Consider the following 20164-nt stretch of genomic DNA (forward strand, 5'->3'; position numbering starts at 1 on the left):
ACATTCCACTTGCGAATGTGATTCTGATTTTATTTTGAAATGTATTTATTATGAAAAGTTGTATTGAATGCACTGAGTTATCTTATTTTGTGAATAAAATGCAGCAAAACAATTTTTTTTAGTTATCTGTACTATTTTGTTAAATGTATCATCAGCATCATTTATTGGTGCATACTTCAACTTTTTCCATCAATGCATAAATGTTATATCTGTCCAACTATCAAAAGTGAAGTTAATTTTCAGGAGTAAACCAGTACTAATTACTGTGCGAAAAAATTATAAAATATACTGAAAGGAAGTATAGAAGTATTAGGACTAGAAGACTGATATAGAAAGCGCAAGAAAGTATGTCACTTGTGAACTGTGCTCATTGGGCTTTATAACAGCCGCGCGCAACTTCATGTCAAATGTAGTTGTGACTTCGTCCGCTAGAGGCTGTAAGAGTCGCCACCGAGCCAACTGTTCAATAATTGCCGTTGCGTTCATGTCTAATTTCAAGTTGCAACAGACGGCGGAAAAACGAAGATTGTATTTGAGGCAGACGCTAGCTAAAGAAGAAAATTGACGAATTACATTTCGTAACAAGCTCTGTATTGTTATTTCGCGGCGCCGGGTTTTCGAAATTTGAGGCAAGCGCGGAATGGCGACCTCGCCCGATCGCGAGCGCGCTGCGCGCGCCGGCTGTAGGCTGCGTCTTGCGGCTGCGCGGAGGCACCTTGCTCGCCAGTGATGGTCAGCTGTGAAAGGGACGGCCTCCGGAAATGCGCCTTCGGCATGTAACTCCGAGTTTCAGGGCGCCCTTACGGCATCACAATGTTCGTGTACGGTTCCGAAATCACGTAGACATGTAATATGTGTGTGCGAAGTGTTATTTCACGGTGAAAATCTGGCGTGAACGGTGCCGCAGTGGGTCGGGGATCATGGCGTCGGTCTCGGCCGAGCCCCCAGCAAGCCACGGGCACAGCTTCAGCAAGAAAACTTTTCACAAGCCCACCTACTGTCACCATTGCACCGATATGCTATGGGGCCTTATACAACAAGGATATACCTGCGAAGGTGAGCTGACAAAGTTTCGCTAGTAGGCGATTTTGTGTGTGTGTGTATGTGTGTGTGTGTGTGTGTGTGTGGGCGCTTTCCGCACAGGCGGCGAGCGCCGTGTTGCTTGATCTGAAATTACACATCTCACCTGTATCGCTTCTTTCAGCGCCAGTAAAATTCGCGCGCGAAGAACTGAAAGTACTGCCCCTGAAGTTGTCGTCTCAGACTGAGAAAAGATGCTTGCGCGATCTGTTGCATGTAGGGGACGAGAAGATCTGAACGGGGAGTCGAGGCGCAGCCTTGCGCCAGCGTGCGCGTATTGACGTTGCAGGTGTCGTGGGGCTTTTGGTACGCACCAACGGATAAACAGATAAGTCGGACGTGGAGCCGGCTATCGTTGACTCGCATCTGTGTGCATAGGTACCCCGCAGCAGATAGGTAAAATTACGGAAACCTAGAGATTAAATAAAATGAAAATCCTAATACTCAGAGTCGGATATTTTATGTCTGTTAAATGACCCTATGCGCTAAAAGACTCTTCTTATGAAGTATTGCACTGTTGAATCAAGAATCCGAGTATTTTCTCCCTTCAATATGAGTGAAGGACCTCTGGCACTCATCATTTGCCCGATGCCGAGCAGAGAAGTATTTTATTCGGATTCGGAAGATGAACGTGAAAGAATTTAGTTAATAGAACAAATATTGCCTGAAAATGAAAGTTAGCAACAGTGGGCTGGAACAGCTGGAATTTCAGTTCAGATATATAGGGAGAAAACGAGGTGCCACCATGGCTAAGGTACCGAAATCTTACTGGGGAGGAGGGTGGTTAAAATCTCCGCAGATCTCCTAACCCTATCCTTTCTTGGGTTGGCGCTCCTCTAAAGACTTCATTGTCTTCGAGACGAACTCGAACCTTCATTATTTTTCATTGTACTAGATTCCATCTGCCAAGAAGACATGCTAATTTAGACTATCACTGCAGAAGAAAAGCGTTAACTTACTTCAGTAAAAATGGAATTATCTTCTAAAGATAAAAACTGTAAACAACTCGAAGGTTGGTTGTAACACCACAGTCCAATTGGAGGTGATATGACGTCGTCTCCTCCGACCTTTTCATTGACCTACCCAGCCAATCATAGGACCTACAGTTTAATGTGGACTCCGAACAACGGTGTAACACGGCATTTTTTCATGTTAACCAACATTACCAGAGTTGAAAGAAATGATGACTGATCAGGGATCGAACCTGGGACTTATGGTTCTATAGTTCGTCACTCTACCACTGAGCCTCGAGGACCGACTTCTGCCCACTCCTAAATTTGCCTCAGAATGACGACTGACAGTCTTTTATCAGTAATAAAACAGTCATCAACTGGCAGCACAGTGATATCTAGGCGTGGACCTACTGGAAGGGGCATACCGCTGAATTTCTCGGACCTGAGATGAGGCCATACAGTGTTAAGTGGGACATACAGTTCAGCAATACCAGAGGTGTAAGTCAGGTTAAGTGTTACGAAAAAATTCCAGGAGCAACGGAGCATCGAACCCCAAAAATATCGAATTAATAATCTGTTACCAATCTGCGCTGTTACTAAAACAAACAAGTCAGGCGAAGCTTCAATTTATATACGCTGTAAACTCTAGGATATCGCTGTGCAGAAGCTAATTACGGATGTTTTAAGAATAAATTTCATTTCTGGCGGACTAGTTCGTCGCTGAAGCAAACGACGGTTTGCGAAGAGGCGCGTCCGGATCTAAGTCCCGCGATCCGCTACAGAGGCGAGGCGAGACGATACCATCTCAAGGTGGGCGCCGCCGCCAGCCCCTCACAAATGGCCGCTTGTTGCACGTACAACGAGTGGGCTGTGACCACTATAGCTCGCTACAGCGGCTTCAGAGGGAGAAGGCAGCTCTTCATGATGTTCCGAATAAAAGCCAAGGTTAATTGTTGTGCAATGCGCACGAGATGGGTCTCACACAAACGCCAACAGCGAATATTCTGTGGGTGGCAGTGCAAAGATGCTTAGGTGTTCAAATGAGCATTGTGTCAGCAGTTTTTTTGACGATTCAGAAGTCTGTTCAGCGTAACTGATGAGAAAACCGATTTTGCATTCTACATTTTGTAAGATTTGAAACAACCCACAGCAGTAGTCAATGATGTCAAAAATTATTAATCTACAGCGCCACTTGTATCTTCACGATGGCTTGAACGGGAGATACTAACGCATAAAAATAACGACTGCGGATTCAGAACGATAGAAGGCAGGTTACGCAAAAGATTGGCTGGTTGCTTAGTGCGACAGGAATATTCTTAGGCTGAACAGTTTACACAATTACACTGTTACATTTACATCTTTCTTAACATTTGTAACTCGCTAGCCACCTCACGATGTGTACCGGAGGGCACTTCTGGTCTCGCTGTCTTTTGCCCCCTTCCCTGTTCCATTCAGGAGTGGAACGTGGAGAAAAAGGGTGTCGATAAATCTCCGTATGAGTTCTGAGTTTCTCATCCTGGTCATTTCGCGAGACGCGTTTAAGAGGAAATAATACGTTGCTCGACTGCTCTTGAAACCCTGTCAGAATTTCGACATTAAATTCCTACGTGATGCATAATGCCTCTCTTGTAGCGTTTGCACTGTAGTTTGTTGAGCATCTCTTAATGCTCTCGCGCCAACTAAATGATCCCTGACGAAACGCGCCGCTCTTAGTTGGATCTTTCCTCTCTCTCTCTCTCTCTCTCTCTCTCTCTCTCTCCCTCCCTCCCTCTCCTATTAATCGAACTTGGTATTGGTCCCAGACTAATGAACAATACTTAAGAATCGGTAGGTCAAGTTTTTTAGAACACTTCTTTCCAGGATGAATTACATTTCCTCCTCTCAAAGAACTTCAAGCTGGCCTCTAATTTTTGTACGATTTGTTTTATGTGGCCATTTAACTTTAGGTCGCTCCTAAGTATAAGGTTGGTGCACAAGCTCGTAGCGTTTTCCCATGCGTTTAGTAAACACAACAGATACACATTACAGAGACTGTAGTCATCAATAACATATTCTCCTTCACTATTTACAACAGTTTGCCAACGCTAGGGTAGCTGTAGAAATCACGTGGGTTTGAGGCGAAGAACTATTCCAGCCATCTTCAGAGCGCATTTTCTTCCAGAAAGGATGTTCCTTGAGGGTTGTTCCATAGAGAGAGGAAAAGACGAAAATCCGAGAGCGCAAGATCAGGTGAATAAGGTGGATGCGGAATGACTTCCCAACACACCTGTACAGTGCTTTTCGTCAGTCTAGCAGAATGCAGGCGGACGTTGCCGTGGGGCAGCATCACTTCACGCAGTCTTCCTGGTCGTTCTTCTTGGGCTGCGTCTGCAAGACGTCTCAGTTGTTGATAATAAATGTCGGCACTGATGGTTACAACTCGGGGAAGAAATTCGTAGTACACCACACCGTCCTGTTCCACCAGATGCATAACATTGTATTTTGTGGATGCGCGCAGATCTTCGTACGATGAGCTGCTGCTGTGTTTGTGTTCAACCATTCCTTTCTTTTCCTTATGTTAACATAAAGACACCATTTCTCGTCACCAATAACGATACAGGATAGGAATGGTCGGTGTTGTTCACGAGCCAACTGACAACGAGCTGATTTTTGTGATTTTGATTTAGACCATGCGGTAACCATAAATCCTATTTTTGAACCTTCTTCATTGGACGCAAAAGTCGCACGATGGTGGAATGATCACAGTTCATCACATTTGCCAGTTCTCGAGTACACCGACGTGGGTCGTTGTGGATTAATGCGCGTAAACGATCTTCATCAAACCCCGAATGACTTCCTGAACATGGAGAGCCACTAATGTCAAAACGCCGTCCTGGGTGGCCGAGCGGTTCTAGGAGCTTCAGTCCGGAACCGCGCGACTGTACGGTCGCAGGTTCGAATCCTACCTCGGGCATGGATGTGTGTGATGTCCTTATGTTAGTTAGGTTTAAATAGTTCTAAGTTCTAGGGGACTGATGGCCTCAGATGTTAAGACCCATAGTGCTCAGAGCCATGTGAACCATTTAATGTCAAAGCGGTCCTCCTTGAAACGAAGAAACCATTTTCTTCCCGTGCTCTGTCCAATGGCATTTCCTCATACACTGCGGAAGCGTTTCTGGCTGTCTCCACTGCAGTCACCCTCTACTGAACTCAAACAGAAGAATATGTCGGAAATGTTCCGGTTTCTCCACTTGGCTCTCCATTTTCTAGGGTCCACAGATGCAGTCACTATCTTCAAATGACAACATGTAAACTCGACCGCAACAGTGAACTACAAATAAAAAAACAGACTAGCGATAAATAAACTCACAGCAACCACAATAGCAACATGCTAAACAAAATTTCTATGAACTTATGGACCATCTTAATATTTTACACTAGTTACTGTTTCCGATCAATACTGAATGCCGTCGCCTATTTATAAGGAATACGTTATATTTACATACTTTCAGGGTCAAATGTCAGTCCCTTTTGTGCAGATATTCTTTCATTTCTCAAGTCTTCTGGCGTTACACGTTGTTACACTCAAAAAATAAATAAAAAATAAAATTAGCCCACTGCACTAATACTCCGCTCAAAGAGGTAACGCAGTGATAATGCTTTGGACTCGTACTGAGGAGAAACAGGATTTAAATACCCGTCCGACACTGCTCATTTAGTTTCATTTAAATCACTCGAGTCGAATGCTGGGTTGGTCCCTAAGAAGGCCGAGGTCGAGTTTCTTCTGCTTGGAGCTCGTGATCCCTTCTTGATCGTCTCGACCACGGCGGGACGCCGATTTCTGAGCTGACTTCTTCTTCTTGTCGATACAGGATTGGCCAAGGGAAGTGATTTATCTGTCATGAGATACTCTTCAGCTTAGAAACATGTCACTGCTTTTCGAAACTTCTGATACTTATTTCACTGCTTCACTTACTGCTGTTTCCAAAGTCCCTTGGAGCGCTCTGTGATTTACAAATTCGTCTTTTTTGTCAAATTAACTGGAAAAAAACTTTATGAGATTACTAAGCTCTTTGTTCTCTGCGTCCTTTACAGTAACTGCGAATTTTCCGTAATCCAGCACTATTGAGCTGCTCTTGCAAAGGAAGTTGAGTAGAAAATGTATTTAGGGGAACTGACGTTGCTTTCAACAATTTCAAAATGCATCAGAACAATAATGTATTCAAAAAATAACATTATTTGTATGTCACCTTCTTCAGAACAAATGAAATGAAAGAAGATAGGAAGAGAAATGCGCTACCAATACGGTGGCGAAGGCGTAACGTAAATCACAGTGCAAACACTGCTAAGGTAAAAAGAAAAAAGATTTCAGATGAACACAGTGGTACTGTCGCTGGGGGCGTAAATGGATGATGCAAACGTCTTGCCGACAAATACCAATTCGACTTTATGCTGTCCGAGGTGTGTAGAATTTATTCGTTGACATCGAAAACATCAGTGGCATAAAAATGATTTATCCGGTGTAGTGCGTGGTAAGGAATAAACTATGACATAATCGAAAGCATAGCCCCAACATTCCCCCGGATGAGTTACAGACCACGGTAGACAGACGCGTATGTGAGCCCCGTCTCAGTATGGGTCCAGGATGCTACAGTTGCGCCACACGGTCCATTACGGTGACAGGTAGCCACCACAAAATCCGCGCGATGGAAGCCTGTTCTTAATGCCAGCATCAGTACACTGGTTGGTCACAGAGCATTAAAAGAGCACAAATAGCCCTTCTGATCATGACGCATACGATTAAGGTATTGGCTAAAATTTTAACGCTTCACTTTTCCTTTCCATTTGTCTTCCAGCATGACGACACACCGACATTACTAGAGCCAGATAAACGGTTACACTCGTTTGGAACACCAAGGGTTAACCAAGCGTGTTAACGCAATATGGTTCTACCAATAGTCCAAACGCTATCCACGTTGGACATAGCACGCAAATAAAACACAAATATACAAACTTGTATTTACTTCCAGAATGAATTTTTCGCTCAGCAGCGGAGTGTGCGCTGATATAAAACTTCCTGGCAGATTAAAACTGTGTGACGGACCGATACTCGAACGTTATGTTCAAATATGTGTGAAATCTTTTGGGACTTAACTGCTAAGGTCATCAGTCCCTAAGCTTACACACTACTTAACCTAAATTATCCTAAGGACAAACACACACACCCATGCCCGAGGGAGGACTCGAACCTCCGACGGGACCAGCCGCACAGTCCATGACTGCAGCGCCTTAGATCGAACGTTATGGATTTATCTGTTTTGTTATTCACCATGAAAACACCACGTTCCCATCATACATACCCGTTGGACAACATTGCTCTAAATATATACATATTTCACAACTGTGAGCGAGAAGAGGTATTATTTATACAATTTTTCATACCTACCAATATCAGTTCTACCCGCTGGGCTGATTCGTAAGAAAATAATGTTTCTATCAGAACGTAAATGAAGCGCAACGGAAGGTTGGCAAAGCTTAGTGCTGGTCACAAGTGCTCTGTGACTGTTGAACTGATCCGTATTTTCGTGTATGTTAGTCCATAAGTGCTGTTTTACAGGACGACTGCGGTGTCTAATGTGGCTACACTTAACGACACATAGAGCAATAGAAGCTATTCCCAGTTCCCAGGACAGCGAGAATAAAACATCCAGACAACCACATCATGAAGACACAAATGCGAAAACTGAGAAGCAAATCCAATGCATTACTGATGCCCCCTACCTTTCCTTTCCATTTCACTAATTAACAATGTAAAACCTTCGCTTTCGTTGCTATCAAGCAAGATGAGCTCTATTTTAAATTTTTTCTGTGTCTTTGTTTTCCGGGGTCAGAATTTGAGTTTCGGTTCTTGTGGATGGTAGCGAAATTAGAATTGTATTAATACCTTCAGCTGCTATATATATCAACGGGGACAGGTGAAAATGTGTGCCCCGACCGGGACTCGAACTCGGGATCTCCTGCTTACATGGCAGACGCTCTATCCATTCTTTTTTTCATTTTGTTCGGTATTGTTCGTTGCGTTTGGTCTGGGCGGACGTCACAAGACATCCGTTCAAGTTGATCGTTGATTTCTTTACTCAGTTTTTTTTTTATCACAGAGGGCGAGTAGCCGTCTGACCGAACACGCTGAGCTACCGTGCCGGCAAGACATTGTTACCAAGTACCGTAAGAGTTCGGGGAATATGTGTGCATCCGCACAGAAGAAGAAGGTCATGGCCGGTGTTGCCAGAACTATATACTTATATGGATATGGTGTCTGTTCTTTCGGACATCTCTGAAAGAACAGACACCATATCCATGTAAGAACGGATAGTAGCGTGTCGCTGCTGTGGGTAGTACGCCACTTCTTCGAAGCATATATAACGGAAGTTACTACATATTATTCTTTAAAGGCTTGTCTTGAACATTTCACAAGACAGGATCGGTCAATAAAGAAGCAGAGAAAAATACTGGGTCATGGGTTGGCGGGTGAGATGGAGGGGTGCAATGAGCTTCAGTCACAGAGCACACGTTTGCTGAAATGAAAATTTGTAGCATTATTTGATTGACCGTCTTACGTCTACTGACTGAATTTGATTGGTTGGCGAAGATATGTCAAAGGAAGTATAAATAATTTGTCACAGAGTGGCAGATATGCTGTTACTCAGGTCCGATTAACAGCTGTAAACCACAATCTGAAAAACTCAAGAATTGCAGATTGTCAATTTTCCAGTGAGGTGAGAAGACAGAGAAATGCGGTTCATGCGACGAAAATCACTCTAACCGTCATACTATTAGAAAGAAGTTGGATATCCACCAAGACGCAATTGTTAGGCCTTAGTCTTTTCTGCGCCCCACCTACATGACGGTATGAGCCACGCCATATGCTACCAAACTTTTTTTGCATAATTCAGTATTCTCATAGTTACTGATGTGGGAGTAGACTGTCAATACCGAGTTCTCTGATTTCCGGTCTGCCTTATTGGGACTCGTGTGCTGGGCAGCTGTACAAATAGCGGCGATCTGAATGATAGAATGTAAAAACGTTGGAAACGGTACTGATTCAGACACATTTTCCTGCTCCTAGAATCTTTGGAATCTGGAATTTCATTGTTAAAAGAAGAGTGCAATTTACAGGCCATCTATTAAGACATAAAGGACTCCTAAACACAATCATAGAGGGATATGTCGAGGGAGGAAGACCACGGCTGAGGTACATGGATCAAATCGAGAAATATGTGGGATGTAACACCTATAAAGAAATGAAGAGAAAAGCTGAAAGACGCACAGAATGGAGACAAGCTGCCATTGTAGCTGTTGCAAACCAATTCTTGGATTGACCACTACATAAGAAGAAGAAAAGAAGAATCTTTGTGACGGAACGGACTGCTCAACAATTTTGCACTTTTCTGCTAATAATAACCCTGAAAATAATTCGTGAATTCGTGACGCTATAATATTCGAAATGTTTGTATGATTTTTTCCCGGCCATTCGCTTTTTGCTTGTGTTAGTAAAACCTTAAAATAGGTCTACGCGTAAATCCTCAGTTAAAAAAAAAGGGAAAAATTGGTATTTATACTTCTATTTTGCTACTTTAGTTCTATCAGGCCACAATTTACGGAAGACAATTAAAACATACCACTAGCTGTAAGGGCGAATGCCACTTCACGAATTAAGACAGTTGCATCTGATCGGAAGAGCCATGTTCACACCCCACTCAAGGGGATTATTGAACCTACCGATACCACTCTTCTGCTTTGAACCATGGCATCATCTAAATGGCGGACATAAACTACTCAATGAAATCTAGTATGCTTAGAACACATAACATATCAAGTATTACATCTATTCTCATGGTATCAAATTCGATGGCTACGCAAACTCACCAATAAACTATCACCTTAGAAGCTAATACAATCCTGGAACTACGCAACAGATTAGCATACAATTACAACTAAGCTTTCGTATCTCCATCTACATAACTACTTTGTAATTCACACTTTAGTGCCTGGCAGAGTGTTCATCGTACCACCTTCATACTATTCCTCTTTCATTCTTGAAAAGTGCGAGGGAAAATTAAAAACTTACATCTTTCCTTACGAGTTCTGATTTCTCTTATTTTATTATGACCATCGTTTCTCCCATATTTCGTGGTAATACAAAACGAACTGCCATTCTTTGGACGTTTTCGGTGTCCTCTGCAAATCCTGTCTGGTAGGGTTCCCATACCGCACAGCAATATTCTAGCAGAAGACGGACAAGCGCAGTGTAGGCAACCTCCATAGTAGACTTGCATTTTCTGTGTTCTGTCAATAAAATGCAGTGTTTTATTCGCCTTCCCCATAACATTATATATATGATCAGTCTCATTTAAGCTGTTGGTAATTGTAATTCATGGGTATTTATTTGAATTGTGGCCTTTACATTTGTGTAATTTAACGGATTCCTTTTAGTATTCGTCTGGATGACCTCATACTTTTCCTTATTGGGAGTCAATTGGCACTTTTCGATATCGCGTCTAAATCATTTTGCAATTAGTTTTGATATTCTAATCACTTTACTCGTCGGTAAATAACAGGATCGTTCGTAAACATTCTAAGACGAATGCTCAGAGTGTCTCCTAAATAGTTTGTATAAATTAGGAACAGCAGAGGGTTTATACCACTTACTTGGAGAACGCCAGGTACCACTTCTGTTTTACTCGGCGACTTTCCTTCGATTACTACCAACTGTGATCTTTCTGACAGGAAATTACGAATCCAGTCGCGAAACTGAGGCGATTTTCCATAGACTCGCAGTGTGATAAGAAGTCTCTTATGAGAATCGGTGTCAAAAGCGTTATGGAAATCTAGAAATATGGAATCAATTTTAGATCCGCTGTCGATATCATTCATTCCTACAACAATTCATAGCCAGACTGTCGTTTTCTAACTTAACCTAGACGTCGGGCAACGCAACAGATCAGACTGTCACCACAACCTACAGACCAAAAACTAATACAGAGTGAAAATAAAGATTGTCTCTTCTTTCTTTTATTTCTATTTGCACACATTTGACAGCGCGCACCACGTCATCATTACGTAACTGGGTGAACCCACGTCCAGTATCTACGAGGGGCGGGCGTTAAATAAGTAATGCAACTCTTTTTTTTCTGAAAGCAGGTAGGTTTTCAAAAAATGTTCAAATGTGTGTGAAATCTTATGGGACTTAACTGCTAAGGTCATCAGTCCCTAGGCTTACACACTACTTAACCAAAATTATCCCAAGGACAAACACACACACTCATGCCCGAGGGAGGACTCGAACCTCCGCCGGGACCAGCCGCACAGTCCATTTTCGTTACTGGGAGTCAACTGGCACTTTTCACACTTAGACCGCTCGGCTAATCCCACGCGGAAGGTTGGTTTTATTTATGATCCCAATACTCCGTATTGTTCCCTACTCTGCTGGCTATAAAACACTATTTTTCAACATAATCTCTATACTATCCAACGGCCTTACGCCACGCTACTGGGAGGTACTGTATGCCCGCACGGTACCACTCTATTGGTCGACGTAGGAGTCAACGGCTCGCTGCATCAGTAACCTTTCATCATCCATGTGCTGCTGATGTGTTGGCAGAAGAGCCAACACCGTGTTGCTAGAGGAGGCCGAAATGCACGCGTTTAAGCTCACGCAGGCTGGCGTGAGGTCTGGAACAGTTAAAGGAGTTGAGTCTAATAAATAAAGTAGGGAGCTCTTGGAATACTTAACTTTAATCCATAATTGGAGAACATCGCTCTTGATGATACATAATTACAATCTCAATATAAACTGGTAATGGCGCCTCTCTAGGTCGTAGCAAATGACGTAGCTGAAGGCTATGCTAACTATCGTCTCGGCAAATGAGAGCGTATTTGTCAGTGATCCATCTCTGGCAAAGTCTGCTGTACAACTGGGGCGAGTGCTAGGACGTCTCTCTAGACCTGCCGTGTGGCGGCGCTCGGTCTGCAATCACTGACAGTGGCGACACGCGGGCCCGACGTATACTAGCGGACCGCGGCCGATTTAAAGGCTACCACCCGGCAAGTGTGGTGTCTGGCGGTGACACCACAGCTGCTTCCCGCGGAGTGCATCCTTCATTGGGCCAAACAGATGGAAGTCAGAAGGTGCAAGTTCCTGGCTGTATTGTGAATGAGGAAGAACAACCCAGTGATGTTTTGTGAGCTTCTCTCGTGTGTGCAGCTTTGTGTGAGGTCTTGCGTTGTCATGGAGAAGGAGAATTTCATTTGCATTTTTGTGGTGAAGAACACGCTGAAATTGTTTCTTCAGTTTCCTCAGGGTGACGCAGTACACTTCAGAGTTGATCGTTGCACCATGAGAGTGGACCCCTTCAGAGACCCAGAAGACGATCGCCATGACTTTTCCGACTGAGAATGCGACTTTGAACTTTTTCTTCGGAGGAGACGTAGTGTGGCGCCATTCCATGGATTGCCGTTTTGTTTCCGGTTTGAAGTTATGAATCTATGTTCCATCACCTGTGACGATGTCTGACAAAAAATTGTCACGATCAGCCTTGTACGTGCATGCAATTTCGCGCGGATGGTTTTTTGGTGCTATGATCTTAGAGAAAGCTTTTGACAGTGTTGACTGGAATACTCTCTTTCAAATTCTGAATGTTGCAGGGGTAAAATACAGGAAGCGAAAGGCTATTTACAATTGGTACGGAAACCAGATGGCAGTAATAAGAGCCGAGGGGCACGAAAGGGAAGCAGTGTTTGAGAAGGGAGTGAGACAAGGTTGTAGCCTATCTCTGATGTTAATCGATCTGTGTACTGAGCAAGCAGTAAAGGATATAAAAGAAAAATTTGGAGTAGGAATTAAAATCCATGGAGAAAAAATAAAAACTTGAGGTTTGCCGGCGACATTGTAATTCTATCAGAGACGGCTAAGAACCTAGAAGAGCAGCTGAACGGAATGGACAGTGTCTTGATAGAAGGATATAAGATGAACATCAAAAAAAGCAAAACGAGGATCATGGAGTGTAGTCGAATTGAATCAGTTGATTCTGAGAGAATTAGATTAGAAATGAGACACTTAAAGTAGTAGATGAGTTTTGTTTTTTGGAGAGAAAAATAACTGCTGATGGTCGAAGTAGAGAGAATATAGAATGTAGACCGGCTATGGCAAGGAAAGCATTTCTGAAGAAGAGAAGTTTGTTAACATCGAATGTAGATGTAAGTGTCAGGATGTCTTTTCAGAAAGTATTTTTATGGAGTGTAGCCATGTATTTGAGTGAAACATTGACGATAAATAGTTTAGACAAGAAGAGAATAGAAGCTTTCGAAATGGAGTGCTACAGAAGAATGCTGCAGATTAGATGAGTAGATCGCGTAACTAATGAGGAGGTATCGAATAAAACTGAGGAGAAGAGGAATTTGTGGCACAGCTTGACTAGAAGAAGGTATTGGTTCGTAGGACACGTTCTGAAGCATCAAGGGATCGCCAATTTAGTATAAGAGGGAAGCGTTGAGGGTAAAAATCGTAGAGAGAGACCAAGTGATGAATACACTAAGCAGATTCAGAAGTATGTAGTTATTCAGAGATGAACAGGCTTACACAGGATAGAGGAGTATGGAGAGTTACATTGAACCAATCTCTGAACTGAAGACCACAAAAACAACAATAGTCTTCTCTTAGGCGGCGAGCAATCCAGTGGGCACACACCTTTGAGTACCCCAACTGGTGGACTAGTGTGTCAGCACTACCAACACTGGCGTCCAATTGCGCAGCTCGTCGATCATCTCGAATGAGAGTGTCCGCACGTTCCAAGACTGCGGGAGTCACAGTTGTGTGTGGCCGGCCGACACGCCGGAGATCAGACGGGTTTGCGCGACGTTTTTGCGGTGATGACAGGCGCTTCGCTCAACGACTCACTGTGCTTTTTTTTCACTGTCAGTTCTCGGTAGACATTCTGCAAGCTCCTATGAATATCTGCGATGCTCTGGTTTTCCGCCAAAAGAAACTCAATGACAGCTCTCAACCGATTTTGGCCGAGAGAAAAAAATCTTGCATTACTTACTGAACACCCCTCGTACATAATATTCATTAACATACGTGAACGGAACGGAAAGAAACCCTAGTAACTGGTACAGTGGACGCACTGGTACAATGCCACGCACTTCACAGTGGTTTGCAGAGTATAGGTGTAGATGTAGAAACATATTCTGCAAACCAGTGTGAAATATTTGGCAGAGGATACTTGGCATGGCACCACATGTTAGTGTTTCTATCCGTCCCAACCTCATATGGAGCACGGGAAGAACGACTGCCTAAATACTTCTTTGCGTGCTGTAATTAATCTAATCTTGTGTTCACTGTAGGATATATAAGCGGCTGAAGAATATCTTTAGAATCTTTGCTCGGAACCGGTTTTTGGAATTTTGTAACTAGGCTTTCACGGTATTAAGGACGTCTATCTTCAAGAAATTGCCAATTCAAATTTTTCAAGATTTTCCTGACGTTCTCCCGTGAGTCGTGCCTCCCCTCTTTATATAGCTACAATACTCCCTTTCAGTATTATCTGGTGTGGGTTCCCACGAGCGAAAACTACAGGACTTACAGAAAAATGACATATCGGTGGACAGAGCATCTCTTCTAGTTTCGATTCGTAATACGTGCCGTAGCGAAGTTGTACTCAGGGGCAGACGGGTCAGAACTAGTAGACGAATCATCCGCTCTGCATTGTCGCATAGAATTAGTTCGCGCCTGCTGATAGGCAACCCAACGTACAGATCTGAAAAGTGGTCTGCGTTTCGCGGACAATTTGTGTCAACGAAATGCACGCCAGTATTGACGTTTGCCGCGTCGTAAAAGGTGCCCGTACTGAGCATCCAATGCATGAATTACGAACTTCGAGAGGTGCTCTGTCCACTGATGTGTGTCTGTATTCTGCGTGTCTTACAGTTTTTGTGCAGTGATCTTCTGAAACCCTGGCGGTACACACTCGTATAACTAATCCTGTATGTCCTACACCTCTCCGCATTGGAAAATCAAACGGAGGGGAAACATTTTTTAAATATTTTTTCGTATTCTTACTTCTGCCTATGACGTTACTTAAATAATCATCCTTTAACGTCTTTCATTCAGAAACGAAAATTGGCAGTGAAAGAATAAAATCGATTAAATATAATAGAGTGCAAATGAATTGGGATAAGACGATTAAACTTTAACTGTGCACGTTTATTAGTTACATGTATTGGGTTGGTGCGTAAGTTCGTAGCGTTTTCCCATAAGTTTAATACACGTAACAGATACACGTATCAGTGACTTTAGTCATCAATAACATATTCTCCTTCACTATACCACAGTCCCAACACCAGGGTAACTTTTCGATACCGTGGCTGTAGAACTCACGTGGTTTTGACGCGAAGAGCTCGTCGAGTCGTGTTCGGAGCGCATTTTCATCCGGAAAGGAAGGTCCTTGAAGGTTGTTCGCTAAAGAGCGGAAGGGCGCAAGGTCAGGTGAACAAGGTGCGTGCAGAATGACTTCCAACCCGACTCCTGTATAATGTTTTTTGTCAACGGGCGTTATCGTGAAGTAGCATCACTTCACGCAGTCTTCCTGGTCGTTGATCTTGGAATGAGTCTGCAAGACGTCTCAGTTGTTGACAATAAATATCAACGCTTGATGGTTAAAACTCCGGGAAGCGATTCGTAGTACACTATACGGTCGCTGTTCCAACATCATCTTTTGTGGATGTGCTCAGCTCTTTGTATGGGAAGTTGCTGCTGTGTTTGTGCTCAACCATTCCTTTCTTTTCCTTATGTTAGCATGAAGACGCCATTTCTCGTCACCAGTAACGACACAGGATAAGAATGGTCGATGTTGCTAACGAGCCAATTGATTACGAACAGTCAGAGATGCACATATGGCAACACACTGATATTTGTGATTTTGATTTAGAGCATGCGGTATCCATACACCCGATTTTTTAACCTTCCCCACTGCACGAAAAAGTTGCACGACGGTGGAATGATCACAGTTCATCACATTTGCCAGTTCTCGAGTACACTGATGTGGATTATTGAGGATTAATGCATTTAAACGATCTTCACCTCAAACCCCGAAGGTATTCCTGAACGTGGAGAGTCACTAATGTCAAAACGATCCTCCTTAAAAAGAGAAAACCATTTAATTGCCGTTCTCTGTGCAATGGCGTTATCCCCATACACGGCGAAAATATTCCTGTCTGCCTCCGCTGCTGTCACCTCTCTGCTGAACTCAAATGGAAGTGTATGTCGGAAATGTTCCGATTTCCCCTCTTGGCTCTCCATTTTCTAGCGTCTACAATTCTACTCTTTATTCCCAAATGACAAATAGCAACAGCGAACAACAAATAAAAGATGACAAGGATAAACAAACCTACAGTGACCGGAATACCAATATGAAAAAAAAGAAGGCTACGAATTTATGCATCAACCTACTATACTACTGAATATTAATAGCTAATGTGGCCTTCTTTTACTTTAATGAGCTTCTGAACACGTTGTGACATAGATTCTACCGTTTTAGAGTAAACGTTTCGTAGTTTGTTGCCTTGAAATCACACTTTTACCACATTTACTAACACGGATTCTTTTGATGAACAGTCCATTGTACCTAGACGCCTTTTCACATTTCTCCACGAGTTCTCGATAGGACTTAAGTCTGGTGAATTCCAGGCCACTGTAGCATATTGAAGTTGTTTTCTTCCATCAAAGTCTTGACTACTTTAGAGGTATGACACAAGGGCATCATGCTGAAATGTTCCTTCACCATCTGCGAAGGTCTGGGGTGTGGCACAATTCTGCAGCTATGGATTTCCATATATTTGGTTGAATTATCATGTCATCAGGTGGAACTAGTGACTCAGGGCCACTTGCACTGAAGCAACCCCAAAACATTTTTTTTTTCCGAAGGGTATTTTGCAGTCCGTTCAAAATGCTTATCTCTCAGTGCCTCATGGATGCTTCGCTTGACGACCCTTGCTATGTATCCTTGAACAGTGAAATGTGACTCATCACTAAAAATTACACGTTTCCTGTCGTTGGAGGTCAAAGTTTTCTATATTTTGGCCCAAGCCAAACTTTTTTTTTTTTTTTTCATGGTAGGTGTTAGCAGCTTCTTCGTTATTGACTTTCGTGCCTTCCGCCCACAATTAAGAAGCCACACCGTATCCCAAGTACCCAATAAATCTCTCTGAAGGTTCTTATTTATTCCGTACCCCATATTCCCACTTTATCACGGTTCACCTTTCCATTTAATTAGAATATTGTCTCGCCTCTAAAGACTAAGTGTGGAAGAAAACTGTCATCCTCCAACTTGCCAAGAACGAAAATTACAGAACTCCACACGTTGTTGTTTCTCATCTTCACGAAGAGCTTTCAGTAGCTGAATTTTGTATGGTTTCATGCGTAAACGTCGACGCAGCACACGCCAGACGGACATGCTGATCTGTCGAGCTGCACGGCGAACGGATTTCTGCAGATTCCTTGTGAAACTATGGCGGATGCGCTTTCGATGCCGGTATCAGACACTCGGGGACGGCCCGGCGATTTGCCTTTACACAAAGAAACTGTTTCTCGGAATTGTTCGTGCCATCATCTAATGCTCTGTGCTGAAGGAGGATCCACACCATATCAAGTACGAAAGTCACGCTGAACAGTTATTACTGACCCGCACTGCGCAAAACGTAGAACACAAAACGCTTTCTGTTGTCCCCACACCATTTTTACTAGAACTGAAGTGGGCGCATACTGCTGCTGTCTAGAGAGAAGCAAGTAAAACTCGAGAGTTTGCTCTTTCCAACAGTACGTTGTTCACGCACATATTATCTCAAATAACATAACAGTTATGATTTTTTTTTGGAAATCGGATGATTCTTTTTGATACACTCCAGCATGAGCGGTTCTCATTCAAGGAAACAGGTATTGCACCTACAGCACCAGTGCTAGGAAAGAAGGATGGCACTAACAGATAACCCAGTTTTGTAAGATGAAATAGAATGCGCCGCCTGAGCTGCGAATACAGTGCTTTCTTTTCTCTCGTTTCAATATTCCGCAGTGCGAGCAGTTTTTAGCAACAATTTTTTTTATCTACCGCCCATTTCCATATCTTAATTAGTAGTAAAATTTTCTAACTGCCCACCGGTTCCACAGTAATGGTGATTTACAAAGCAGAGAAGTAACTTTATAATATTTATAAACTAGAGATACAGCAAATTAAGGCGTATAGTAATAATTAGTTACCAAATACTATTTGTCAGTATTTTATGAAAACCTACTGAAAATGTTTAACACCCATACTGTCCGCCGTCCACCATGAAAGCTGGAACGCCCAATAGTGGGCGATATGGGCCAAGTAGACTACCAGTTGCTTAGATGATGCTCATATTACAAAAGTATTTTTACAGTAGATTTATACAGATAAGGTGTAAATAAATAATTTTAATAGGTTCCACACATAGATAATTATGCGTTTGCGGTCTCTCGGTACAGTTCCGCTTGCAGCCACAATATGCCTGCACCACGGTTTCCGGCGGCTGTGTGTCAATACCAGTATCTCACTGACGCGTCCACGCGCACGTCTTGAGCGCAGTGTGTGCGTCATGGGCAGAGACAGCCTAACGTTCAGGTTGCGAAACTGAGTATCCACAGCTTATTCGTGCTTTGTGGGTCGCGTAAGGATCAAGTTTATTTCGTAATACTTCAACGGCTCTCACAAATGGCACAACTGCTCCAGCGTGACAGGTTTACTCGCCATTAACGTACTGGAGGTGCATACGAATCTGTCGCAAATAGTATGTTGTCTTGTACTGCAACTGTTCCCAAAATTCAGTACGCAGAATTTGGCAGACGAGCAACAGAAATCATATTTGTTTAAGAATTTGTAAATAGAACTCAGCAATTTAATATTTTAAGACAATAATCTAAAGAAAACTAAAAACTGAACTCCGCTCGAACAGATCACGAAGGCCCGACGGAACCGACCAGCCGCCAGCCCACAGTCGTCACTGGATACGGATGTGGAGAGACGTGTGGTCAGCACACCGCTCTCCCGGTCTTATGTTAGTTTACGAGACCGGAGCCGCTACTTCTCGATTAAGAAGCTCTTCAGTTTGCCTGACAAGGGCTGAATGCGCCCCGCTTGCCAACAGCGCTCGGCAGACCGGTTAGTCGCCCATCCAAGTGCTAGGCCTACCCGACAGCGCTTAACTTCGGTGATCTGACGGGAACCGGTGTTACCACTGCTGCAAGGTCGTTGGCCGAGACAATAATCTGCCTAATAAAAATAGAGCTCTTGACTAGCTAAGAAATAAATATTTCTGTGAGTGTTATGTTGCTAGAGTAACATCTTACTACATTAGTTGTTGGTTTCGCCGTGACAGTATGATCACACTATGGAGACAGGGCCAGTATTCAGTGAAAAACGAGTTATTTCACAAATATGTCGTGGCTGAAAAGTTTGAGAACTGCAGTTATATTGCATTTACTTCTAGAAGCTACAGACAGCTTGCTTATGGATACGAAGGTAAGTGTCAGAATCGTGACAAGCACCTCGCACAGGTAAGTTACTGCAAAACCTACTCCAAATCTTGATGAACACGTTAACTTCCTGCTTGCAGCGAGAACATCACTCTACCGTTATAATATCAACTGGTTTTGGACTGACAGTGAAAATGAAGTAGTCGTATGGTATTTTTTTTTTGGGATACTCCATCTGGGATATTCGGCCGCCAGGTGCAGCTCTTTTTATTTTGACCCCACTTCGGCGACTCGTGTGATGAAGTGATGATGACGACAACAGTGAAGAAAATCGAGGGAAGTCTGTATCAGATCACAAAAAAAATCGAACCGTCGTACAGCCTACGTCTCCTCAGATCTAGACCTGCAAGCATTTCCTACTTACCCTCGTAGATTTATGTAAACGTTTTAAATGGTACCTGACCAAAGTCCGGATTGTCACTGTCTGTATTACGGCTCCTATTTAAATCCCTGTTTTGTAGTACATTGCACATACGTCTGTTGTCCTAACGTAAACATTCATAAATAAGAAGTGGAAGCAGGTAGTTGGATTGATCATTGAAATGAT

The 20164-nt window shown here is 43.1% G+C and overlaps 1 protein-coding gene across 7 annotated transcripts in view; it reads left to right on the forward strand.

Annotated features, from left to right (window-relative positions):
- The first annotated feature begins 720 nt into the window (after window positions 1–720).
- Window positions 721–20164, forward strand: part of LOC126253529 (diacylglycerol kinase theta) — a 741186-nt gene continuing 721742 nt past the window's right edge. For all 7 annotated transcript variants that reach the window (XM_049954942.1, XM_049954916.1, XM_049954934.1 and 4 more), the window contains exon 1: window positions 721–1056. In XM_049954942.1, the coding sequence (XP_049810899.1) occupies window positions 921–1056 (136 nt within the window). In that variant the 5' untranslated portion in view covers window positions 721–920. The remainder of the gene's footprint in view (window positions 1057–20164) is intronic.

The sequence above is a fragment of the Schistocerca nitens genome, chromosome 1 (assembly GCF_023898315.1).
Source record: "Schistocerca nitens isolate TAMUIC-IGC-003100 chromosome 1, iqSchNite1.1, whole genome shotgun sequence".
NCBI classification, from domain to species: Eukaryota; Metazoa; Arthropoda; class Insecta; order Orthoptera; family Acrididae; genus Schistocerca; species Schistocerca nitens.